At 39.4% G+C, this 25,189-nt stretch overlaps 3 protein-coding genes across 7 annotated transcripts in view; all 3 read left to right on the top strand.

The window, feature by feature from the left end:
* Positions 1 to 1,584: 1,584 nt before the first annotated feature.
* abhd14a (abhydrolase domain containing 14A) lies at positions 1,585 to 7,392 on the top strand. 3 transcript variants are annotated; one of them, XM_046383650.1, is made up of 6 exons: positions 1,953 to 2,265; positions 2,521 to 2,592; positions 3,106 to 3,386; positions 3,606 to 3,721; positions 4,181 to 4,416; positions 5,573 to 7,392. In XM_046383650.1, the coding sequence occupies exons 3-6, from the start codon at positions 3,124 to 3,126 to the stop codon at positions 5,753 to 5,755; spliced, it is 798 nt and encodes a 265-aa protein (XP_046239606.1). In that variant the 5' UTR covers positions 1,953 to 2,265; positions 2,521 to 2,592; positions 3,106 to 3,123; the 3' UTR covers positions 5,756 to 7,392. The 3 variants fall into 3 exon arrangements, with proteins under 3 accessions (XP_046239604.1, XP_046239606.1, XP_046239605.1); XM_046383648.1 differs by lacking the exons at positions 1,953 to 2,265; positions 2,521 to 2,592 and adding an exon at positions 1,585 to 1,946; XM_046383649.1 differs by lacking the exon at positions 2,521 to 2,592.
* A 176-nt stretch (positions 7,393 to 7,568) lies between these two features.
* On the top strand, positions 7,569 to 15,957 carry LOC124056322 (aminoacylase-1-like). Of its 3 annotated transcripts, none has more exons than XM_046383645.1 (15): positions 7,569 to 7,700; positions 8,104 to 8,251; positions 9,127 to 9,191; positions 9,307 to 9,411; positions 9,507 to 9,601; positions 9,803 to 9,879; positions 11,089 to 11,178; positions 12,503 to 12,559; positions 12,655 to 12,728; positions 12,841 to 12,890; positions 14,096 to 14,240; positions 14,371 to 14,439; positions 14,522 to 14,601; positions 15,087 to 15,147; positions 15,317 to 15,957. In XM_046383645.1, exons 2-15 carry the CDS (start codon positions 8,125 to 8,127, stop codon positions 15,479 to 15,481), a joined length of 1,260 nt encoding a protein of 419 aa, XP_046239601.1. In that variant the 5' UTR covers positions 7,569 to 7,700; positions 8,104 to 8,124; the 3' UTR covers positions 15,482 to 15,957. The 3 variants fall into 3 exon arrangements, with proteins under 3 accessions (XP_046239601.1, XP_046239603.1, XP_046239602.1); XM_046383647.1 differs by lacking the exon at positions 7,569 to 7,700 and adding an exon at positions 7,707 to 7,831; XM_046383646.1 differs by lacking the exon at positions 7,569 to 7,700 and adding an exon at positions 7,708 to 7,936.
* A 4,731-nt stretch (positions 15,958 to 20,688) lies between these two features.
* LOC124056320 (voltage-dependent calcium channel subunit alpha-2/delta-2-like) overlaps positions 20,689 to 25,189 on the top strand; it is a 34,065-nt gene continuing 29,564 nt past the window's right edge. The window contains exon 1 of the mRNA XM_046383641.1: positions 20,689 to 21,292. Coding sequence (XP_046239597.1) covers positions 21,177 to 21,292 — 116 coding nt within the window. The 5' untranslated portion in view covers positions 20,689 to 21,176. The remainder of the gene's footprint in view (positions 21,293 to 25,189) is intronic.

Raw genomic sequence — 25,189 nt, 5'->3', positions numbered from 1 at the left:
TGTGGCGTTGCTCAAAAAAGGATGTAGCTACCTAAAATAGGCTTTGATACCAGTTGGCAAGAGATAGGTTATGCTGTTTTGACTGAAAAACTGAGAATCACACGTGGTATTGCAAAGGACCATTGCAAAGGACCATTTGCAATACCACGTGTGATTCTCAGTTTTTCAGTCTGTGAAAAACAGACTGAAAAACTGAGAGTGTTGCAAAGGACCATTTAATGTGAGCTTCAGACTTTTAAAATACTGCACTTTAAAACCCATGCAGGCACAGGGAGAACATGCAAACTCCACACAGAAGGGCCTAGACTGGCACTCGAACCCTGGACCCCTCTTGCTGTGAGGCAGCAGTGCAAACCACTGCACCACCATACCGCCCTTAAGTAGTTATTCCAATTAAGATCATGTAAACAAGCAAGTACAGGAGATGAAACAGTTCACTCTTCTAATAGATTGCTAAAAAACAATGTATAAATGGTTGGAACATCCAGCTTTTGCTACTCCACATGGTTGCCGTACTGCAACAATTAGTAGTTCATTTTTAATTATTTAACATCCAACTTTAAATTAATTCAAATATACACATATGGAACATAATTGGTAGTGTTGAAGGGGGGGTGCATAAGTTCATCAGGCAGGGCTGAGGGGCTTGGGAACCATTGCATCTCAGTAATAATATGGTGTTTGTCTGTTTAATGTTGTCATGTTAGAGATACATTCCATTGTGAAACTCGTCGAAAAGGAAACGTGTGCCAGCCGTGATTGCTATATCTCCTCTGGCTTCCGGCTCTGTTCCATTGTAAGAATAATATTAGGTTCTATTTGTCACTGTCTTTAAATGTGATATTAGAAGAAGGACTTTTGAACTTGTTAGTCAAAACCAGATGTTATCCATGTATGATGCAGATATTACCCCACTGTGCTATTTTAAAAGAAATATCTCCCTTTTTAGCCATATTACATCCACACTTTTATTAGAGCAAATTCACACCATTATATGCTGTGTGCTGATGGTGATGGATTACCATACTCAAGCAAGTTTCCAGTCTCTGAAAATTTACTTGCATACCATATCAAAATCTGGAGGGTAAAAATTGCAAAAAATCTCGAACGCACATAATCTTATAACAAAGCAATCTTAGAAAACTACAGAAACCATTTCAGTGTTCATGAGGAAATTGCCTTAATTTACAAGCTTTGTTCTGCCTAAACATATTGATGTTGTTTGAAACCAAATGTGAAAAAAATCAAAGAGTTTTTATTTGGTAACATTTCATATTCACCTTTTTCATCCTAAAATGTTATTATTTTAAAAGCAATTTGAATGTATATTTTCAGTTGTTTTTTTTTATTTTCTGGGGACTGCAGTCTATTGAGATCCCGTTCATTTAACAACACGTTTTTACTCTTTGTGCAAAAAATATTAAAAGATTTGAAAAATACGACCATGCAAGTGCTTTATCTTTATCAATTATACTGACTTACAAAAGGATGCAATGTACAGACCTTTCAGCTGCGAAGTCTGAGGTTTCAGAGTATCCAGATGCCCAATACTTTTTTTCCCAGTAGCCCACACATAATAAAAAGTGGTATTAAATACATTTAAGCTTGAGAATTTCCCGGTATTAATAATAACGTAGGTTGGCAATGCTGAGTATATCGCTCCCTACACCAAACAGCACACATTTATCTATTACATCAAAAGATAAAGTTATTTGAGTACCGTTTATCAGATATCATCATCTGATTTGTACAAAAAAAACCCCAAGGATCCACATAAAGCAAACAAACAAACAGATATAACTGGATAGCATACATTTAAGAGAAGCAGTTAATTCATATTTGTTTGACAGATGCATTTTCTGACAAATTTAGCAGGAAATGACGTTTAATGTTGTTGTGTGCAGCTTGTAATGTGTTCCGACGAGGAACAGGTGATTCAGACCGTGGTAAATTTCATCTTTAACGTGTTAATTTCTTTGCAATTCACGAAGGGCAGTTTCTATCCAGTCATTATTTTTGATTTCTACCAACGGGACGTTGAATGTATCGGTAGTTTCCTGTCAGTGCAAAATGTGCAATTACCGCCTAGGCTAACTGCACAATTGCTCCTCAGTTTTATAAGCCAGCTATTACCATCATCCACCCGAAGCCTTTCAGCAACATTTCCTATCACTGGCAAACAGCAATGCGAAAAACTTGACAATAAAGCAGACAGCCTTGTTCTCCTGTCAGCGAGGGTGTCTAACGATAACCTCCTTCGTGTCGGTATGTTTTTCTCTGGTACTGCATCCTTGATGCATCTTGTCTTCTGCAGCAGAAGAAATGAAGCTAGTATTTAAGCGACACGTCGAGCTAATGTTAGATTTCTTGCATATTTTGACTGAAATTACATTCGCCATCTTACTATTTTTGTGATGCACTACTACGTATTTGTCGTCCTTCATCTCGGAGGGTTAACGTTCCCTTAACTGATTGAATTTCTCGTTTTTCTTCCTTCCTTCTTGCTTTATTTTCCTGGAGTCATTCTGTTTCAGAGCATAGCCGCCTCTAACCCTAACCTGGTTAACATCATCAACCACCTAACGTTATAGTGTAAGAGAACTCTTTCAAGCATTGTGAGCAAGGATTCATTTTTCAGCTTTGATTAAATGGTGTGTGGCAGTATTATTTGCTCAAAGGAAAAAACCCAAACAAACAAACACACACACACACACACACTAGTCTAGTGAAGCCTCAATCTGGATCAGCAGTGCAGTGCCTGTCAAGTCCAGTAAGGACAAAAAGGGTTTTTTTGGGTTTTTTTTACGAGCTGAACTTACTTTTGCCTATCATTCCTACGTGTTTTAACATGTAACTCATAAACAGCAGATGCATTATAGACAAAACCAGTTTTCCTGCTCCTCACATTTCAGCAATGCAGTTAGGTGAGACTGTCAACAGTAATGATTATCAAAACTAAAGACCGTAAAGGTGAAGGCCTTGACTGAACCACTGTGACTTTGATGGTTGTGGAGAATAATTTCTATATCCACTCTCAAACAGTCAGAAGTATTACATCATTAGGATCCATATGATGGTCTCAGCATTGTCTACCACTTTTCCTAGATCATTCATCGCAAAGAAATGAATTTCTTGCGTAATCGCCTCGTTGTTCTGGGCCTGGTGTTGTTGGCTACGTTACTGCTGTACCTACTGCTGCCGTCCATTCGCCAGAGCAGCATGGAGCCATCCCTTGAGGCTCAAAAAATGGGGCTTACGGCAACTCTCCCTCCTCCACTTCCAACCATCAATGTGTCCATTCGCACCGGACAGCTACCTGGGGACCCCCCACTGTTCTTCAGAGAAGCTCTACCTGTTGATGGAGCTGGACGACAGATATTGCCAAGGTGGGATGACACAACTTAGAACGTTTTGGGAAAATAATGTGCTTTGCCTTTGTAACTAATTATTCCAAGCATTTATGTAAGTGAGCGAGCACATCAGGATTATGGGCTGGTTATTCACAGCTGTAACATGCTATGTTATTTGGGGTTGTGCTTGTTATGAAATCATGGGGAATTTGCTGCAAAGAAGTCAGTGGGAAACAAAATGATTTTTCTTTGCAGGCTGCAAGTGGTCCTTCTGCACGGCCAGGCCTTCACATCGAAGACCTGGGAAGAGCTCGGTACGATGGCCCTTCTGGCAGTTAATGGATATCAGGCCTTGGCAATGGACCTGCCAGGTGGGCACATAATCAGTGCTGATCTTAGTGACACAGATGATGATATCACTTAAAACTGGATTATAGACAGTCATTTTTATCATGATGTCCTTGGTCTGCTAGAAAAAGTTATTGAGAGGAAATAGATTCTAACTACTTTTTTTTGCCTTATCTGAATGTAGTGTAGTAGAGATGAAGTCTAACCAGGGAACATGGGATACAAGTTTCCTAACGCTGAGATGAAAAACTAAAAATTAAAGTCCTCTTAAATGTAGTCAATATATAAAATCATACATGTTATAATTGTGTATGCTGTATACACTGAGTTTGTAGTGCTTGGGGCTTTTCTCTTGATGGTTGTGTTTAGTACACAGAGTTTGGTGACCTAAGGCAATTTTTAACAGAACTCCATCACACATTAGTCTAGTCAGGTGTCTAATCAGACTGTGTTTGTTCTTCCATAAATTCTTCTTCTTGAAGGGTATGGAAAATCACCAGACTCCGAGGCTCTGAAGACCGACCAGAATCGGGTGGATCTCATTTCGAGGTTCATGGAGTCTTTGGGTGTCAGGGCTGCTGTGCTTTTGAGTCCCTCCATGAGTGGACGTTACTCCATCCCCTTCCTCATGAAGAACAACGCTCAGCTACATGGCTTCATCCCGATAGCGCCAGTTGGTACCCGAAGTTACAGTCCACAGCAGTACCAAAATATTCAGGTGAGCAAGTAAAGATTGCTGTGGTTAAATGGAAGCAACAGACGTGATGGAGTCAATCCATAAGTTGTGCGTTAAATGAGTAAACAAACTTCACTGGTGACATTGGGGTTTACTTTTCATTTTGGGATAAAGTGTGACTTCAATGGGGAACACCATAGAGGCATGACCAGATTAACCCACTAGGGGGCTCTCCGACATCAAGTCTAGTCTGGCTTTTCAACATTGCTCTTAAGAATTGCTGAAATAGTGAATAATAGTGAAAATTAATACCTTTAGTGTTGCAGCTAACAATTGTTTTCAATATTGAATTCAATTCAATATTATTATTATTTACTTGATTATTTGTGAGAAAAATGCCTTTTACAACAGACGAGAAGCCAGAATAAGGAAACAGTTTTTGCTAGATAAATTGCTAAAATGATTAATTGATTATCATAAATGTTGTTGATTAACTTTCTGTTAACCAACTTATCAGTTAAGCATTTAATTGTTTCAGTTACTAATCATTCATGATAGTAAAGTAATAATTCATTAGCTCATTAATCAGTTTAAAATACCAATCTGTTTATAACTTGCTGAATGTGAATGATTGTTGCTAACTGCTGGTCAGACAGTTACTTTTACTTCGTATATCTTATGATGGGCATTTGTCATTTTTTTCCTATCAACATGATGTCTTCTATAACCATTGCTACATTTCAGCATTCTGTTGATGGCCGTTGACACTGTTAGAGTAGATCTAACTCTTACATGCACATCCATCCATTTTCTATACCGCTTATCTGTCAGGGTCGCGGGGGAGCTGGAGCCTATCCCAGCTGACTACAGGCGAGAGGCGGGGTACACCCTGGACTGGTCGCCAGTCAGTCGCAGGGCCAACACACAAAGACAAACAACCACACACTCTCACACTCACACCTAGGGGCAATGTAGAGTAGCCAATTAACCTAATGTGCATGTTTTTGGCATTGTGGGAGGAAGCCGGAGAACCTGGAGAAAACCCACGCAGGCACAGGGAGAACATGCAAACTCCACATAGAAGGGCCCAGACGACAGTGCTAACCACTGCACCACCGTTCTGCCCGTTACATGCATGTGTGAAAACATTTTATGCTGTGTAGTCTCATAGTCTCTCACTTATGTGTGTGTTTTGCAGACTCCCACTTTGATTGTGTATGGAGCGCTGGACACAAATCTGGGTGCCCAGTCCCACAAGAACCTTATACAACTTCCACATCACTTTGTGCTAAAGTTAGAAGGAGCTCGTCATGCCTGCTACATGGACAAACCCAGAGAATTTCACCAAGGACTGATCGACTTCCTCAGCAAACTGAAATGAGATGTGTGGCAGAGGAAGAGAACTGAGAAAGGTGGAAACAAAAGAAACAAGGGTATAAAATTGATAGATGAAGAGTAGTCAGCTAATCTGGGGTTTAGTATGGTAAGATCAATATTATTCTAATACTGTCATCACCTGAGGCAAAGAACGATGCCATGGCAGCAGGTTTTAATGTGTGGAAAATGGTATGTAAAATCTTGTGTCTGTTCAGAATACAGTATTTCAGATATTTGCTTTGTAAAGTTATTTGTTTCCCACAGTGTCATCCAAAATGAGTGTCATATGAGTCTCGTTCAACTAATCTTGTTTTAGAAATAGCTTCAGACTTGTGTGGTGGTGAGTTTTGTTTCATGTGGTTCATGTCTCTCTTTGCATGTAATACATGGAATGTGTTTGCTTCACGGTTACCATTTTTGTAGGTGACATGTAGGTTACTGTAAATATGCAAATATAGAAGCAGCCTGTGTTTAAATAACTTCTGCTCGCATAACATCTGACCAACAGAGTTGTAAATGTAGATCAAATAATCCAGCTTCCAAGAAAACACAACAGTTATACACTGTATTAAAAATGTATAAAAGAATACTGACCATATAAAATAATGAAAAAAAACAGCTCATATTTATTTATACATTGATGATAAAGTTGTATGTAATATATTTGCAATAAGTTCAGACAATCATGCAAAACAAAAGTGAGATATATGCATAGCTTAAAATAAAAACAAAAGTTGTGTGTTTTGTATATTTCTGTTGATAAAAGGTAATGTTGTGGGAACGTATTTATATAACTTGCTTTTTGGAAGGTTGTTATACAGCTGGCTTTTGCTGACTTTTGTGAAGGTTGCTGGAGAGTTTCTGACACCACTTCTCACACCCTCCACTTGCATTTATTTATTTATTTTTTGCAAATGTTGTAATATCACAACCTATAATTTAAGTATTTTCATATTAATTTTAAGCTACTTCATACTTCACCAGCACTACAATTAACATGCAAATATTGTACTTTCTTTTGTGATGTTTATGATGTCATTTATCTGCTTTAGTGACTTTTCAGATTTTCTAAAGATTTTACATACAAGATGATCATAATATATGATGTGTTGTTGTTGATCAAACTATCCAAAAGAATATAAAGTAGTTAAAATTAGCTCCACTCCAAGAACTGCATTAAAATGTTGCTGACATAGTAATTTTAACACAGGGGCCAAATTGCAGTAGTACTCTTACTTTTGATACTCACTGTGTATTATTTACTTTTATTTTTCATTAACATTTTGAATGCAGGACAGTAATGGGAAGCTTCTGTTTTCTGCATTGTGCTGCTTCTTCTTTACCTTAAGTAAATGAGCAAAGATTCTCACCCTTTATGGTACTAATGTCTTAAATATTTAAAAGTTGCACTTCATCACTTTTTTGTGAAGGCAGTTTTAACATTTGCTATCAGTGACCTGAACAAATTCCAAAATAGAGATGTCACCGAGAAACAGCAAGAGTTAAGGATTAATGTGCTTGTCCTGTACGTGTCAGAATTGTGCATTGTTTTCACTGAATCCATCAATTACCTTTTAGAGACAACGAATGTTATGCATAAGCACTGAGGCCTGACAGACTATTAAACACAACTGGTTATTATTTCACAGCGCAGAAATTTGCTCTTTTCAGTAGAGCAACATAGCCGACATGATGACACCAAATCATCTTCAACAGTGACCTTTTTTGTTGTGTGCTTGGTCAGATCACACATACTGAGCCAAATCCCATGCAAATATCTTGTGAAATAACATATATACATACTGTATAAACAGTTTGAAACCTTTTAACAGTTACCTTTCATTCCGGCGAATGTTGGATCTTTTATTTTGAAGGGCAGGAAAAGGCCCAATCAGCAGCAGTCGGCTGACAGCGAGGCTACACCTGACGTGAAGTTAACAGTGTGTAATGTAAGTAACCGACACCAGTTAAATAGATTTATATTTTTTCGCTCTCCTGTATTGCCACACTCACTGCTATCACCGCTCTTAGTGGGTTAACTAACGCTGGCAGAGCTTCTGCTGCGGCTAAAGAGAGGATAGTAAGTTATCTCAAGGCGCAAGCTTAGCTAGCTGTCTTAGCATAAAATTTGTTCTCCAGCAGTGGTGCTTTAAGCAGGTTAACGGCAGCCATAACTGGAGCTAAGGTTAGTTACAGTAACATTTACGTGCTTTGTTCTTTTAAATCAAACAACTGTGCCAGATAAGAGATTCAAAGGTTAGATAATTCTTTCATGTACCCGGTTTATACGCCTGATTGTTATGTCACATGTAGTGTGTGTGTTTTGGCATGGTACTATCGCTGTGTTCTCAGAGGAGTGAAATTAATCACACCATGCTGCCTGACAAAGATGGTCCAGGTGTTGGGGGCGGTCAAAGCTCTTCAGAGGGAGAGGACCCCTCTGTGAGTCTGTTCAGAGAATATCTCCGCCTCAAAACTGTCCACCCAGACCCCGACTATGGTGAGAATTTTTTTTTTTTGGACTTCAGAATATTATGAAATCAAGCTTTGATCTTTGTTTTTTTGGCATCTACATTTGTGGGTTTAAAATGGTTTGTTCGGGGTCAGAGTCCAAGCAGCTGTCGGAATAAACACAAAACACAGCATTTTCTATGATGCTGTTATCTCATTTCAGATATTATCATTGTCACATCATAATACTTTCCACACCTTTAGATAAAAATCTGTTGCACATGTAAATAAACCTACTCATTCCAGCTGTGTGAAGTGTGTTGTGATACAAATGATTAAATGAGCTTATGTGCTATGATTCACCAAAGTCCAGTTCTTATCTGTGTCTGTTAGACATTAAATACATCCAGTTATATATGAAGTTCATTGTGTTAAAAGAAAGCCGAGATGCTGAGAGAGGATCTGACCTCACCTCACCTCACCTAAGCTAAAAAATGTAAAAGAATGGGATTGCGTGTGGTGGTAGCTCAGATTAGCCTGCAGGAAAGCTGTCTTCACTGTTCATGACAGGGTGCTGTACCTCAGAGGACCTAAGCCATTCGTATTATTTCAGGTTCATTTTCAGGATGCCCTTTTGTTTGGAGGTGTGCCAGGTACAAGCAACTATCTTTGGAGTACTTGGGAGTTGTGAGAGTTAAGAATAGTGGCAGAGTAAAGGACCTTTAGACCATTTTTCTCACCAGGTTGCTTCCTTACTCTGACCTAAATGTGCTTGAAAATGGATGGGTGACCAGAGAAAGCTTAATTTTGGTTTTTGTGACCTTACCAAAGTTTTATAGCACTGCCACAACTAGCAGCAGCAGGAGATCTGACTGTTGTTAACCTTTAAACAGACTGTTCTGCTATCTGTTAATTCATTTACAGATGCTGCTCTTCAGTTCCTGGACAGAATGGCAGAGGAGCTTGGGCTGCCCTTGAAAAAGATTGAGGTGTGTATCAGTGATGGTAATCTGATTCATGCAACAAACATTTGTGTGCATTTTGTAAATCCATACAGAAATTATTTATCCAGAGGACCTTATCTGTCACTCCCTCTCTCTTTAGGTATATCCAGGCAGAGTTGTGTCTATCATGACATGGGAGGGGATCAACCCGACCTTGAAATCCATCTTACTGAATTCCCACACAGATGTTGTACCTGTTTTCCAGGTATGGCATCTGTCTCTGTTTATGGACTTACAATCCTGTTATTATCTGTAATAGACATGAAAAAAAAATAGATTTGATATCAATCTCTTCTCCAGGAACATTGGAAATACGATGCTTTCAGTGCTTTCAAAGATGCAGAGGGCAACATTTATGCCCGGGGATCACAGGACATGAAATGTGTAACTATACAGTGGGTATAAACTGCCTTGATAACTTGTTTTATTAAACAGGATTTGTGGTCTAGTAGTTGTGACCTTCACTTTTAATAATATTTTGTATGAAACACCTGTTTGAACACCCACTAACTCAACCTGTATACTGTCAGTTCAGACTCTGTTATTTCTGTCATAACCCTGGCATGTTTTGTTGTATTTCTTCTTCTTCTTTGCAGGTACATCCAGGCAATCAGAAGACTGAAGGCAGAGGGACGGAAACTGACGCGCACTGTGCACTTAATGTTTGTTCCTGGTTAGATACTTGATTGCTTCCTTTTCTCCTTTCTTGTAGTTTGTTCTCAAAACATGACACACCATTGGTCCAACCGCACAGGTGTTTTCACATATTTTTAATCAGACCTCTTCTCAATACAGTGAATAGCCTGCTCAGACTCTGCTTGATTGGCAAAGTAGATACACAGGTTACGCTGGTAGTGTGACTACTGAACACGGTGATTAAACTAGAAACATTTTCTAGTTATTACAGATATTACAGCAGCGTCTGTCCTGGCTGACCAAGGACATTCGCTCAGTCAAAGCACAACAGTGGTGAGGTCTGACCGGCGAGTCCATCTGGGCTGACTGCAGATTCCATCAGAACAGGAGATGCATGCTTGAATTTGTCATTTGGGCTTCAATAGACATGCTTGGGTCATGGAGGAAATAATTGTAGGACAGATATGTAATATGATGGGACGGTGAGGGTGACACAAACTAGACTTTTATCAGTGGGTGTGCCTGTGTTGATGTGCCACATGTTACCCAGTGATATGTGGACAAATCAGTCTAAAATGCGGCGCAAGCAACATCTGAGGTAACAGCTGGTCTTACACCAAAGATCCATCAGCTGGTAATCAAACTGCAGCATTTGCTGGAGATGAAATAGAAGCTCTGAGCATGCTGGATGCAATCTCTGTTGCTATGGGTCTCTCAGTCAAACCAAAGAAAACAAAACTTGTCATTTAGTGATATAATGAAATAGTGAGGGATTGTGGGACTTGTTGTCTTCATGTTAAACAACCATCATTTCGATGGAAACCTGTTAAATGTGAATCCAAAAATGTGCATGGGTTGGGGCAGTGTTTTTAAGTTTTATTCATGTTACATTTAGTCACGTTTGCAGACTTCTCTTGTCACTCTCTGGCTGTCCACAGGAAGTTATGGCGACAGGTGACCAAATGAAATGCACCGTTAAATGTAATAAATAAAATGACAGATTTCACTGGGTTTGGACACTGTTGGAAACATTTAGGATAATGAAAGTAAACAACTTGGCAAAATATGCAAATGGAATTTAGTTGTTTTTAAGCTTCTGGGACATTATTGTCTTTATGTGATTCCCTTTAAATAGAATCTTCTCCAAAAATAGACTCTCACTGAGCAGAAATTACAAGCTACAAGCCTTTTTGAAATAAAAATATGATGTCAACAACTAAAATCTATTTTTTCTTTTTCTTTTTAGATGAAGAAGTTGGAGGTCACAAGGGAATGGAAACGTTTGTGAGGCATCCGGAGTTCCAAAAATTAAATATTGGCTTTGCACTCGATGAAGGTAAATAACTGTTTGAAACATCTTTTAAAAGTTAATGAATAAAAAAATGAACCCTGAAGGCCACTCAGTCACTTAGTAGGTTCAAACTGGGGCCAGATATTGAGTTCATACTATGACCACGGGAAATTAAGTTTTCTGTTTGGTTGGCTGTTGTTTGTTAGAATTATATATCCTGACACCTCAAAACATTCCTGTCTTGTGGTGTATAATTATCACTCTAGTTTATTGTGCAAGGTACAGTATTGCAAAGTACAGGTTACCATAGCAACAGCACATTTGCTTCAAGCTACAAGATCAATTCCAAGAAAGCTGGGACGCTGAGTTAAACATAGCTAAAATAAAATGTGATAATTTGCCAGTCCTTTTTGGCATATACTCAACTGGAAACAGTACAAAGACTATATGTTTATTGTTTTACCTCTTAAACTTCATTGATATGCTTATTGTGAATTTGGTACTAGCAACACATTTCACATAATTTGAGAAAGGGGCAACAAAAGAGTGGGAATGCTGTTCACTGCTCAGAAAACACCTGTTGGGAACATTCCACAAGTAAACAGGTTAACTGGTGATCGTATCCTCAAAAGGCTCAGTTGTTCACAGGCAAGATTGTGAAAAGGATGTTACTACATGACAATAACTTCCATTTTTGGTGGGCATTCTAAGCTTTTTTTTTTTATCAAGCAGTGGAGATAAGACAGGAAATGAGGGAGAGAGCATCAGCGTCATTATCCTGGGGTGCCCCATTAAAAACTTTTCTGAAAATAGTGATGCTTATCTTTCCTTTGTTTGAATGTGTGTCCTGATTAATTAAATTATGACCAGTTAAAGACTTTACTGAGCTAAGTTTAGCTGGGTGGCTAAACCTTTGGTTAGATGTCATTGAGGCAATCTGTTGATAATTGCAATAGGAGTGCATTTTGTCTGGGAGAAAACCATAACGTCAGTGATTAGATACATTTATTGTCCTGCTCTAGGCTAGTGTTTGCTGTGTCCAAAATGAACCTGCCTTCACAGTTAGCCAGTATTTTTTCTGTATCGGTTGTGAGTTTGGCAGAGTATGTGGTGGTAATTAGGGTCAAAGTCTGACAGGCGAATATTTAAATGTTATATTATCCACTGGGCCAAATTACCTTTATTGATTTTAAAGCCAAAGACAAATGTGTTCTGAAATCCAGTCTGTGGTTGTGGAGGATCATAACTCCTTATGTGGCGCAGTTGTTAGTCTTTGCATCATCACTTTCTGTCCTTTGCACCACAGTTTGTCTTGTTTATGCACTAGACTATGCTTAAAGTGTTTTATTTGTCTGCATGTGTTCTGTAGGTCTGGCCAACCCTGGCGAGGCCTTCACTGTGTTTTATGGAGAGAGGAACCCCTGGTGTGAGTATAAAATTCATACAGTTAAAGACTTCAACCATCTTATCAGACTCCAGCATTTGGGTGATGGTGGTGAAGTTGATTTTGTGTCTTTCCAGGGATTACTGTCCACTGTCCAGGCAGTCCCGGGCATGGCTCTAGGTTTGTGGAGAACACAGCTGCTGAGAAGCTGGTCAGTGTCAGTGTTTTGCAGTTGGTTAGTTAGACATTTTAAAAAATAGAAATCCTTGGTGCAAGGACTAAGAAGAACAGTGTCAGTGATCATTGTATCTTTTCCGTCTCAGCGACAAGTCATGAACTCCTTCCTGGATTTCAGAGAGAAGGAGAAACACAGGTGAGATTGAAAAAAGTGTTATGTATATGGTGAGACAGATTTTTTCATTAATACACACTTTGGAGTAAATTTTAGGGTGATGCATTTTAATCAGTTTATTTACACCAATCAGTCATGACATTAAAACCACTGACAGGTGAATAACATTAATCATCTGTTTACAATGGAGTGTTCTGTGGGGAGGCCTTGGGTTCTGGCAATCATGTGGATGTTCTTTGACACACAGCACCCGCCTAATCATTGCAGACCAAACCCTTCCTACAGAAAGTCCCAGTATGAAAGTTCCTCTACATGCCACTTTTTAATACAGTAGATCTTAAAGTTTACATTGTGACTTTTCCAACTGTGAAAGAGTTGTTCTGAATGGTTTATGAGTCTGTTTATGGCTTGTTCATCCAAGAGTAATTACTGCTGAGATATTTTAATGAACCATGTCTATAGTAAAAAAAGACACATTCATGTTCAAAGATGAAGAATGTAAAGAGCAGCCCTGGTTTATTGACTGTCCTGTTGAGGCAACAATGTGACACCTGTGCTAAAACCCATTTAACATTATAATGACACAAAAAATATAATGATCTCATTATGTGAGTTGTGCGTTTGAAGTTTGAGGAAATTTTTTTAGGTGTTTATCAGATACCTAAAAAAAGGTATAAATGAAAAATGTTAGTAGTCTACAGTAGTTAGTAGTCTACAAGGACACGTGGCTTATCTTGTAATTATTTACATCAGTGTTTTATATTATGAGCTTATGAACCTTTCATGTTTTTTCCAGGAAACTTCCTTGGAAATTCTGAACAGAACTAAAGTCCAACTAAAAATACCAGTTTCTGAATATTGATTCTATGTTCCCTACAATTAATGACAAATGACATAATTCTCACCAGTGAGCTTCCAACGCAGGTACTATAAAAGTGTGTAAAGATGTAGACATGGAAAGAAATTCCAAAAAATTGAATGAATTTGGCTCTTGGTCCTTTAAAAAGAAATGCTACGTTGCCCGTGTGTGTTGTATTTGTGTCCCAAAGATATAAATAAATATGAGTACAAACACCAAGTTGCTAATTAGGTTTTTGATACTAAGAGGAACAGATTTGATATAAAAGTCAAATTAGTTTTCAATGTTGGCCTTGAAACAATACGATTCAACTTGAGGTTTCATTGCAGTAATTGCATTTCATTACCACCGTGTGTGTGTATTTCAGACTAAATACCAGTGAGTGTTTCACGCTTGGTGATGTCACCACCGTGAATATGACCATGGTCAAAGGAGGCGTGGCCTACAACGTCATCCCAGCTGAAATGGACGTCAGCTTTGACCTGAGAATACCACCCACAGTAAATCTACAGGTGTGTAAGCATGTATGTCTGCGTGAGCGATGTGCAGACGTCTCTTCTGCAGGCAGATGTGTTCATATGAAATGACCTCCAGCTAAGTGTTAACTTGACACTTACCTTTAAATTATTTTCATCCTGCCAGGAGTTTGAAGGACAGATCAAAGAGTGGTGTAAAGAAGCAGGAGACGATGTCACTTACGAATTTGCTCAGGTCAGGGCACGTACATGCCAGTTGTGAAAGTTCTGTTTACTCCTGTTGTGAGTTTGATTAAATTAGCTTCTGTCCATTGCAGAAACACATGAACCAGAATGTGACTTCGACAGAGGAAAGTGATCCCTGGTGGAGCGCATTCAGTGAAGCCTGCAAGGCAATGTGAGTACACTGCACACACTAATACACAATCTGTGTGCATGATAGAGAAACGTAACATCTGTTTACAGTAGATGTGCAATCAAAAACTCAAGAATTCTCAAGAATCTACCGTCAGTCTTTGTCTGCTGTTTCAGTGCATTGTAAAATATTTGTATGTTTTTTTTTTAACTCGCTCCATGAGATTTCACACCTTCGCTGCAAATGTTCACACAGCTCCCACAATCCTCTTCTCATGTTGAGATATAACTGCATTGTCCATCCCATCTACAGTTGTCTCAGCTGACTTTCTTTTGTCATTTACTGTGTTCTAATGGAAATATGTATGGTAACATTTGTTTGACACTGTCTCATATCGGCTATAGCACGTTTTAGATATGTTTTGAAAATGTTTAGAACTGTAACTACTAAAAGCATGAAAGTACCATAGGAATGTACTGAGTCTGACCTCATGAAAGCCACCTCTGATGACAGTATTTTCACGGCAGGAATATGACCCTGGAGAAGGAGATATTTCCAGCGGCCACGGATAGCCGTTTTATCCGAGCTGTGAGTATAAAGAACTAACCATGATAGCAAAATAAAGGGGGGGTGGGTTTGGGGGGGGCTGTAGGCGTATTTGATTTTTCATTTATCCACATTGACATTGCTGGGTGAAAGCTATTGCATTCCCTCAGTTCTGTGCCCAGTAATAGGCTTGTTTGTTTGTTGAATCTAGGTGGGTATCCCTGCTATTGGCTTTTCCCCAATGAATCAGACGCCAATCCTGCTGCACGATCACAACGAGTTTCTGAATGAGCAAGTCTTCCTGAAAGGCATCAGCATTTTCGAGAGGCTCATCTCAGCTCTTGCCAGCGTCTCTGCCTGTCCCAGTGAGGCTTAGACAAGTCTTAATCTTCTCTAAAACATATTTCACAGATTATCTGAATATTTAACTTGAATAATTTGCAGAGATTACCAAAGAATTATAACATGTATATCATGAGCCAAAAACTGAGCACTTAGGTTTTGGTACTATTGATTTTTTTTTTTTTTTTTTTTTTTTAATGATTCTCAGGATATTAGCACCGTAAACTTATCATTACTCAGTGCTGGAGCAGTTTTTTTTTAACAACATACTGTATGTCAGCGTTGTTGAGTGTACCTGTGTGTATGCAGTTTTAAAGAAATATCCTGTTAACAGTGTTTCCCATCAGTACTTAAAGATCCACTTACTGAAATGTGAAGATGACTTTGATGAACTCTTAGATCAAATGTCACTCAGTTGCCACTTTTTAGATTTAGGTTGATTTTAAAACTATGATTCTTCAAATGTAATTTTATTTAATGAACTAGAATAAAATAAATATATTTGTTCATTAGTTTCATGGTCATATTTTCTTGTACATAGTTTAAAGATTTGTGCCTTATGTGACACCGATTTCATTTAGAACAGCAATGAATGAGCGGCCGGAATAGAGCTGTTTTACAGTTTCTGACTGTACAGCAAAAACATTTAAAATCCAAACAACCATCTGGTTCAAGGACCGCCAATAAAATTTACCATACAAACATCAGATAAACCCCTGAATATATCAGTGTAGCCTTCAAAGATCACTAAATGCACCCCAAAATTACCATTAGGCTCTGTGTTTGGAGTTTCAACATACTGAATGCATTTTGTGTATTAATGATGAGCAAGAGAGAATTAAGGCTTGTATTGCACAAAATGCCTTAAAGGAAGAAAAGAAGCTGACTACAACATTAAAATATATTTTCAGCCGTGCTGGCCACATGGCTGTATGTGTAGTGGTGTCAGTCTTTTGGTCTGTTCGCCACTTTGGTCCTGACTGAAAAATCTAACCATTGGTTGGATTTTCATGGAGTTTTGTACAGTTGTTCATGTTCCCAGAGGATGAAACCTGCTGCTGTTAGAAGGATGACATGTAAGCATTGGCTTTTAATGAAACATCTCTGTTGAATGGATAAACGCAACCTTTAGTACAGACATTTGTCAAGGATTGTAAAAAATGTGGTTATCCTGGCTTCATCTAGCACCTGTTACACCTGTTAAAAATCAGCATGTTTGATTTGTCACTGAATTGAACAATTGTATTGTTAAAACAAAGAAAACTTGAACCTGTCTTCCTGCAGCAAATTGTCTGAACAAGATTTATTCAAGAGAAAACCTGCTTTAAATTATATAGATAAAGTGAAGTGTTGTTGTAAACATGATTTTATGACATGGAGGTGCACTAAGGGAATTGACAAATTAAAAATGTCTTTTGATATGTAATGTTGTTTTCATGAGGTAAAGGTCAGTCTCATCTACAGTTCAGCTCCCTTTGGAGTTGTCGTCCAATTAACAGTGTATGGCTCTCAAAGGGGGACTGGCAGGAAGACTGAGCAGTCAGTAATTAGTCTTCTCTCTCCCCAGGACATGACAGCAGTATTAGCACGTGGCCGTCAGGGAGACGACTAAAAGCTGAACCCACATCCTTCCTCCCAGAGGGGGCAGGAATAGGTGCAGTCTTCCTGTCGGGTGAGCTGTCGAGCATCTGAATGCTAGGCTGCAAGGAAAACACAGGTGGTGTTAACCAGTTTATTAAAGAAAAGATCACTAATTCAGGAAAGCTTTTCATGAATTTGATGCAGTGTGAGAATTTCTGCGGTAAAACCTCAGCCCGATCCTTCTGCTTTGAAGCCAAAGTAATTTTCTTGCTTGTTATTTCTCAGCAAAATAAAATCCCTCGATAGTTGCTCTCTCTCTCTACTCGCTCTCCCTCGGTCAGGTGTCAGGATCAGATTCGATAATAGTGGTCCCGAGACAAAGTGAGGTAGGGATTTGTGTCTTGATCAAGGACACCAACAGGGAGCTACCCCACATATGGAGATTTAACCCGGCAGTTTTTTTCTCACACAACCAGCTGTGAACGTATCAATATAAATATGACATACAAAGAAACAGCTCTCAAAGACATATTGCAGCTAGAGCATTGGCTTCTCCTGTACTGGCTGTGACCTGTACTAAAGGGATAAAATGAGAAGAGAGCACCAATGAGAGTGAGGGAAATGGTACATTCTTTATACTACTGTGAAATCAGTTCAGATCACCATATCAGATCTCCATTTCACTGTCCCAGCAGATTTGTTTTACATCTTCAATGTCAGTGTTGAGTCTCGGTTCTCTGAGTTTCTTGCTTTTGGCAATAGCTGTTAATACTCACAGATGCTGCAGTGTAAGAAGGAACATACTGTTAATTTTCCAGCTGAATGGCTTTTCTCTCTTCTGTGCAACTGCAACTGTCCTCTGGAGGTAATGTGGAGGCCACAAGATTCTCCCTTGAACTGAAATTAATTGTAGTCTGTCAGAGATTGCAGTTCCACTATACTTTGGTCAATTCATTGTTCTGTTTCACTATTTTCATTATTTTGTTTCATGTATTTATTTTTTTGCAAATCTACAGCAGAACAAGACAAGGTTTTTGATGAAAGAACTGATCAACAGTCATAATAATACTATTTATAAATCTGTTTACTATTTTTATTTAGTCCATTTGTTTATTGTCTAAATATCTTTCTTTCAGAACTTTGAGGCACGATATTAATTTTTTACTCTATAAAGAAAACTGCCTTGACTTCATTTATTTTTTTTCCCCCAAAATATTTAAATCTCCCTAAATTATTTACACAACCTGTTCAGTATTTATATGTAATAAAATTAAAAAAGGAGTTCTGTGCACATCCCGTCCTTTAGGCCAGATGCAATATGACGGATATAACAAATTCACTGAAAAGAAATGTTTATGTACTTATTACGTATTCACTCATACTTTTCACCTTAAATAACCTCATTTTTCACATCCACAATTTAATGCTTTGCGTGCTCATCTCTGGAGAACACGTGGTAGGATTAACCTGTTAGGGAGCCCCAGGGGAGGAAATTAACTGCGTGTCCCCTGCTGACACATTGTGTATGCACTGTACCTCCACTGTGTGGATAGAATCATAAAAATTCCCTGTATCTAATACGCTTCCTGTCTATTTTGAGTAAATTTTATTTTGTCACAAAACCCTGCTTAGAATTAAGAAACAAACTGGTAAGCTTTTGCAACATTTGTTCAGGTCTGGACTCCACAGACCTGTAATGCATCTAAGACTCTGATAATCCAGCCTTTTGAGTGAATAAACAATTTTCTCATTGTACCACAACCAAGAACCTGGTTGTCCTTTTGGTTGCACCAGTGGACGGTTGTTTCGTTCGGAGTCTTGTTGCTTCCCTGTCAAATTCTGTATGACTCTAAAGTTCTGCTGTTGGTTCCACTGAACCTGAATATACTTTGTTCACAGTGGAGATGTACAATGACTTTCTGGCTCCTGTCCAAAGCTTCCTGCAACAGCAGATCCATACTGAAACTCCTCTGCACAGATATGAGACCAAACAGCATATAAGAGTATTTACACCATCAAAGAAAGCCTTGTGGGATCAAGCACAAAATAAAATATTATCAAGAAATCTAACTGAGTTTTTAACAAGAAATGTTAACTCCAAACAGAGGCTCTGGCTGGCTTTTTCAGAAACCCACCCATGCTCATAGACATTTTAACAATGCATTGTATTATCATGTGATTTTCAATCTGTAAAGTAGCCATTGTAATTATTTTACAAAAACCCAAGTGACTTGTTTTGGGAGCTGGTCAAGTCATTGTCATTGTCAAGTCACTTTAAGCTGTTGGGGTGGGGATGAAACGGCAAATAAACATATACAAAAAAAAAATCTGACTCTGAATTGAAGTTCCTCTCAGTGTTACAGCTGGATGTTACATCGGCCACTTTATTAGGTACACCTGTTCAACTACTCGTTAACACAAATATCTAATCAGCCTGTCACATAGCAGCAACTCAATGCCTTTAGACCTCAATGTAGACATGGTGAAGATGATTGACCAGCTGAACGTGAACGTGACATGGTTGTGGGTGTCAGACGGCCTGGTCTCGGTATTTCAGAAACTGCTGGGATTCTACTGGGATTTTCACACACAACTGTGTCTAGGGTTTACAGAGAATGGGCTGAAAAAGAGAAAATATCCAGTGAGCGGCACTTCTCTGGGTGAAAATGCCTTGTTGATGCCAGAGGTCAGAGGAGAATGGCCAGACTGGTTTAAGATGACAGAAAAACAACACTCGTTACAGCCAAGGTAAACATAAGACCATCTCTGAACGCAAAACACACCGAACCTGGGGCTTGCAGAAGTCCACACCCGGTGCCGCTCCTGTCAGGAAACTGGAAACTGAGGCAGTAGAAGATGGGAAAAACGTTGCCTGGTCTGATGAGTCTATTCGGAGGGCGGTGAAATTGACATAAACAACATGAAAACATGGATCATCTTGCCTTGTGTCAACGGTTCTGAGCAGCATTTATATGCCACAGTGTCATTGCTGACCATGCCCATCCCTTTATGACCAGTGTACCTGTCTTCTGATGACTACTTCCAGGATAACATGCTGTGTCACAAAGTTCAAATTATCTCAAACTGGTTTCTTGAACATGACAATGAGGTCACTGTACTCAAATGGTCTCCACAGTCACCAGATCTCAATCCAATCGAGCATCTTGGGGATATGGCTGAACAGGAGATTGGTATCATGGATGTACAGTCAACAAATCCGTAGCAACAGAGCGATCCTATCATGTCCACATGGACCAGGATCTGTAAGTAATGTTTCCAGCACCATTTTGAGTCTAGGCCATGATGAATTAAGGCACTTCTGTTGGCAAAAGGTGGTCCAGTGATGAGTATGTCTCATGTGTTTAGTAACAGAGAAAATGTCTCTTGGTCAGTGTGCTACATAACAGCAACGAGAGTTCAGATACCTGGAGAATGTGTGATAAACTGTGTTAAACAACGGGAAAACATTGGAAAACAAAACAACATAAGCCTTTTGTCTAAACAAGATTGGACAAGAGGTTTCACAGTAAGGGATGGGTGGCTATGATATATATCATAATGTTCTGATATGTTCAGTTTATTTGCACATCAACATTGAATTCAAACGTCCAGTTTCAGTTCCTTCTGTTAAATACCAACCGGGCACACGACACCTCCTGGGCCACAGGACCACATAACCCACAGGAAGAGCGGCGGCTAGTTTAGTATGAAAACGCAATCTGTGTCGATGACAAATCCCATGTGGCTCTGCAGAGATAAATAAAGCCAAACTAGATTCTTTTTGTGCTCCTCTGTTGCCTGGTGAACGTGAACGCGCCCGGCTCCACGGGGCTGCTGCTGATGAGAGAGAGAGAGAGAGAGAGACGCCGTGGACGCGCCGGCCTGTGTGGTGTTGGTGGTGCTGTATGTATGTGGGAGCAAGAGGAGAGACTCTGCAGTGTCTTGGCAGCTGCATTAGTGCATCTCCCACCGTCCGCGATGCCTCCACGGCCAATGCCTGCCTCCTCCGCGTCCACTTGACAACACAAAAACCGACATGAACTCCTCGGGCAACTGAGCCGGACGTTCAGCTAGCTGTATGCACCGGAGACAGCCCGGAGTGCTTCATTCACGTACCGAAACCCCGTGTCGAGAATTGTTAATGGAAAATGGCGAAAGGCAAAAGATCTTGCAGCATCGTCTGCTTGGTATCTATCCAGATTATCTTGATTTTCAGCGCATCGTGGCCTGGAGCGGCGGGTCTCACGTTTCCCCAGCAATACACGTAAGTACACCCGATTGAAAACATAGACTGGCTCTGATGGGAGACAACTTCAGGCTGGTCCACTCAGCTCTGGTGTTAAGAGACACTTAAGGCATCCTGTGTTTATTTGCTGCTGTTATATAATTTGTGACAGTGTTGGCGATTACATCAATGTAAAAGGCTGGGTATTAAAAGCTCACTGGTCTTCAAGGTGTAGTCCACAGTATGACTGAGCACACAAGCGGTTCACTTTCACTAAAGGGGATGTTTATTAATAAAGAGTCGCATTTCACTAGACCACAGTGATGTTTTTCATCTCATGAAGTTTTGGCCTTCAAAAATGTGGGCAATAATTTAGCCTCACATTTTTTTAATTATGTGAACACCGAAAGCTAAAGATGTCTGGCATCATGTCAGATCATTAAATTCAAAACAGCTCACATTACTCTAATGTTTGTTTCTTTGTGTGTGTGAAGGGAAAAAACATGATGGCATGGATAGAGAGATGTTTTCACACTTTGAAGTAAAGCCAGTAAAGTTGTAGGTAAGGCTGGTCACGGCTTTTATTAGTTAAAGCAGTCAGAGGCTCGTTGGATCTGACAGGCAACATGAAGTCTGTGCAGTGGTTGTAAAACTGAAAAGGGTTTTTCAGTACATTCAGTACTAGATTTTTCCATGCAGGCTTTCAAGTAAAGAACAACACATTTCTTTATTTTGTGAAACACTCACCTCTCTTGCAACCTCTTGAGAAACATTACAGAAATGGCTTTTAGTCGGTCGTACTGCATGTTCAGTAGTGCAAGTTGAAGGATGTTGCAGAAGAAGAGAGGTGTGGTTTTACTGCTTTTTACATTTTCTCTCTATTTCAATCTATCCCGTGCTTAGAATTAATTCTTAACCTTTAACCCGTTACTGTTAAGTACAGCTGGCACTTAACTTGAGACTGCAGTTATCTGGGCCCACCTCCAGGCTCTGCAATCAGGCTGCTCTGGAGGGAGGAACAGGCCAGATGGTCCACTCATCTTCGGGGCACACACTGAGGGCTTTCTGGCCAATCACAACTGGAGATCTGAGGTGTATTTACCAATTAGGAAAGGGGTCTATAAATCAGGGAGGTGTGGCTGTGTGAGTGTGTTTATGTATGTGTTTTATGATGAATTGGTTTATTTAAAGTAGGGTATAGCCAATGCCTTCTCCTCCTCCTCCTCCTCCTCTTCCTTTCCACTTATTTTTCTGCTGAGTGCTCTGAAACAGCTACATAGCCCTCTGCCCTGGGTCTCTTCATGTAAGCTAAATGAAGCAGAGTCGCTACGCTGAAGAAAAGCATCTCATTCCAATTAAGAATTAATACTGCAGCAGTGAGAATTTTATTCCCCTTTGCCCCTTTCACTCCCGCCTCTTCTGGCTGACTTGCTTTCTATTTCTGCAGATAGATAGATAGATGGATAGATAGATAGATAGATAGCTAAAAATATGTTTCTTTGCCCCATGTCTTTTGTGTCCTTGTGTTTGGTGTGATGGAAAATTACTATTTTACTCAATGCATTTTTATGCCCAGACAGTTAATCACCATATGTTTTTTATGTTCCTTGTCTACTATGAATTTTCACTTAGCACATTTTTACCATACGTTGCTGATTTTACACATGCCTCCCTTTCTGGACGCACTTACACAGCTGTACTCCAACATCTAACCACAAAGCTGGCGGAAACCAGCCTTACAGAGGTTGATAACCTTTCATAGTGACATTTTGGATACCTGTTCAGTCTAACATGCAGTTTCCGTGTTTGGTCACATACACCAGTCATATTCAGATATAAATACACCCTGTTTTATTGTTCTTTGTCAGTCAGCTTGAATGCTGTGCAGACCCTTGCTTGAACATGACTCTATACTATACTTTGAACCTTTGATTAAATAATCTTAAGGATGGATCTTTGTCAGCTCTTTTTTTTTTCTTCTCACCAAAGAGTTTGTTTCCACTACATTTGGTAAACTTTTAGTGTGTTACTGTAGTAACTGTAGCTTGGGAGAAACACACATGTCTATGCTCTGCCTGATGTTCATGTAAATCTGCATCAGTGTGTTAACATGCTAACTTGTGTTTTGTTGATATGATGTTAATCAAGTTCACCATGTTAGTTTATTGTGTTAGCATACGAGCATTTGGTAATTAGAATGAACCGCAAACTACAGCTGAGGCTGATGGGGAAAGTCGTTGCATTTGAAAGTAATTAGTCATAAAGCAAAGTACTGAACAGTTAGGAGGATTACCTTCACCCTGAGAGGGGCATCAGTGATAATTATGAACCACATTTCTGACAATCCATCCAGTAGTTGTTGAGACATTTAATTTAAAACCACAAATATGAACCTCTTGGTGGCGCTAAAGTAAACATCAAAGTCTTTAGGATTCATCGCGTGGGGAACATGAGTTCCGGTACAAAATTTGGGAATCCATCCATCCAGTAGTTGAGATATTACATGCTGGACAGAAAGTGGTGGACTGACAGAATGACGATGACATTCCTGCTAGTGTCATGCCATTTGGATATCAATGCAGTTTGGACAGCATTATGTTTCCTACAACATTTAGTTGAATATGAATCTTTAGCTAGATGAATGGGTGGATAAATACATAAACGTATAGCTGTAACTGTATCTTCTATCTGCCGCTTATCCTCCACCTATCACTCTGCTGCTCCACCCTCTCCAACCTCTCGCTCTCTCCGCTGTAAGTGAATATGGGTCACATCACATACTGCTTCTCTCCCTCTTGTCCCAGGAGGTGTGTGAGCGTAGCAGGTAACAGAGAAGAGGCGCAAGTGTGCTGTGATACAGAGGTTTCTGACGTCCCTCGGTGCTCGAGAGGAGACGAAATGGAGCGCACACAGTAAAAAACTTAGGATTGTGCTTCAGCTGCACTGACTCACACAGTCAAAGCTGCTCTGCAGTTCTGCAGGCAACAGTCACATAACAAACCTGATTTATTCGCACAAGCTTGTTGGTTCTAATCTTTCAAATTAAAAAAAAAGATTTTCTGCTTCAGTTAATGGGAAATCACAGCACATGCTGATGTAAAAAAACTATGTTAAACATCTCCCCCTTTTTTTTTTCTTATTATTTTATTGTTATTTTTACCCATTTCACGGTTTAAAGGTGACATTTGAATTTGGTTGATTACGTTTATGAAACTGAGTATGAATATGAAACATTTTTGCATCTTTCCAATGTTCAAACCCAGAGAAATCAGTTTTATTCAAGGTAGTGATGCAATGAGCTGGACAATGGGATGATGTAAATAGTCTTTATGTGTGACAAATGGACTTTTTTTGAAGATGCGAGAGCCTTGCAGATGGATGATGTGACTCCTACCTGTGCATGTTGCCGCACTTTTAAAAATTCACAAGGCGTTAATTACATTTGACATGCCCCAGAATTGGTATTGTACAGTCTGATAGAGATTGTGACAAATATTTTATTTGAGAACCATCACAAACAGTGTGACATGCAATGAAGTGTTCACACAGTGTGAAGGAGGTTTAAAGAGGCAAGAGCAACATATTACATCAGAGTGGAATCAGAACCAGAGATTTGACATAAGGTCTGTTGTTTTGTACCTCTCTGTTTAACCCTGTGTTGTTGCTCCTGTGCAAGGTTTGGTAATGGTATCTCCAAAACACACATGAAAGCATAACGAGATTAGGAAGTGGCAGAAGATATAAAGTCAGACTCATTTAGGTCTTGACAATAATCCAAAGATTGCATGTGCAAATGTGGCTTGTTTTTATTTTAGATATTTTGTTTCTGCCAAACAAGTAAAAACTGCACGAGAATCCCTGCGTGCTGACTCACCGTTGTCCTCATCTGTGTGTAGCAGGAAAGAGAAACTCAATTATTATTTTCATAAACCTTTT

This window comes from Scatophagus argus, chromosome 3 (genome assembly GCF_020382885.2).
Source record: "Scatophagus argus isolate fScaArg1 chromosome 3, fScaArg1.pri, whole genome shotgun sequence".
NCBI lineage: Eukaryota > Metazoa > Chordata > Actinopteri > Scatophagidae > Scatophagus > Scatophagus argus.
The sequence above is the reverse complement of the archived record's forward strand: the minus strand, read 5'-3'. Positions and strand labels throughout refer to the sequence as shown.

Excerpts from the sequence above, each read along its gene's own strand:
- abhd14a (XM_046383648.1), top strand. The coding sequence starts at position 1,911 with ATGTGTTCCGACGAGGAACAGGTGATTCAGACCGTG. Across the intron at positions 3,387-3,605 it reads GGACGACAGATATTGCCAAG|GCTGCAAGTGGTCCTTCTGC; the intron begins GTGGGATGACAC and ends TTTTCTTTGCAG. Across the intron at positions 4,417-5,572 it reads AGCAGTACCAAAATATTCAG|ACTCCCACTTTGATTGTGTA; the intron begins GTGAGCAAGTAA and ends TGTGTTTTGCAG.
- LOC124056322 (XM_046383645.1), top strand. The coding sequence starts at position 8,125 with ATGCTGCCTGACAAAGATGGTCCAGGTGTTGGGGGCGGTCAAAGCTCT. Across the intron at positions 9,602-9,802 it reads ATGAAATGTGTAACTATACA|GTACATCCAGGCAATCAGAA; the intron begins GTGGGTATAAAC and ends TCTTCTTTGCAG. Across the intron at positions 14,602-15,086 it reads AGTGAAGCCTGCAAGGCAAT|GAATATGACCCTGGAGAAGG; the intron begins GTGAGTACACTG and ends TTTTCACGGCAG.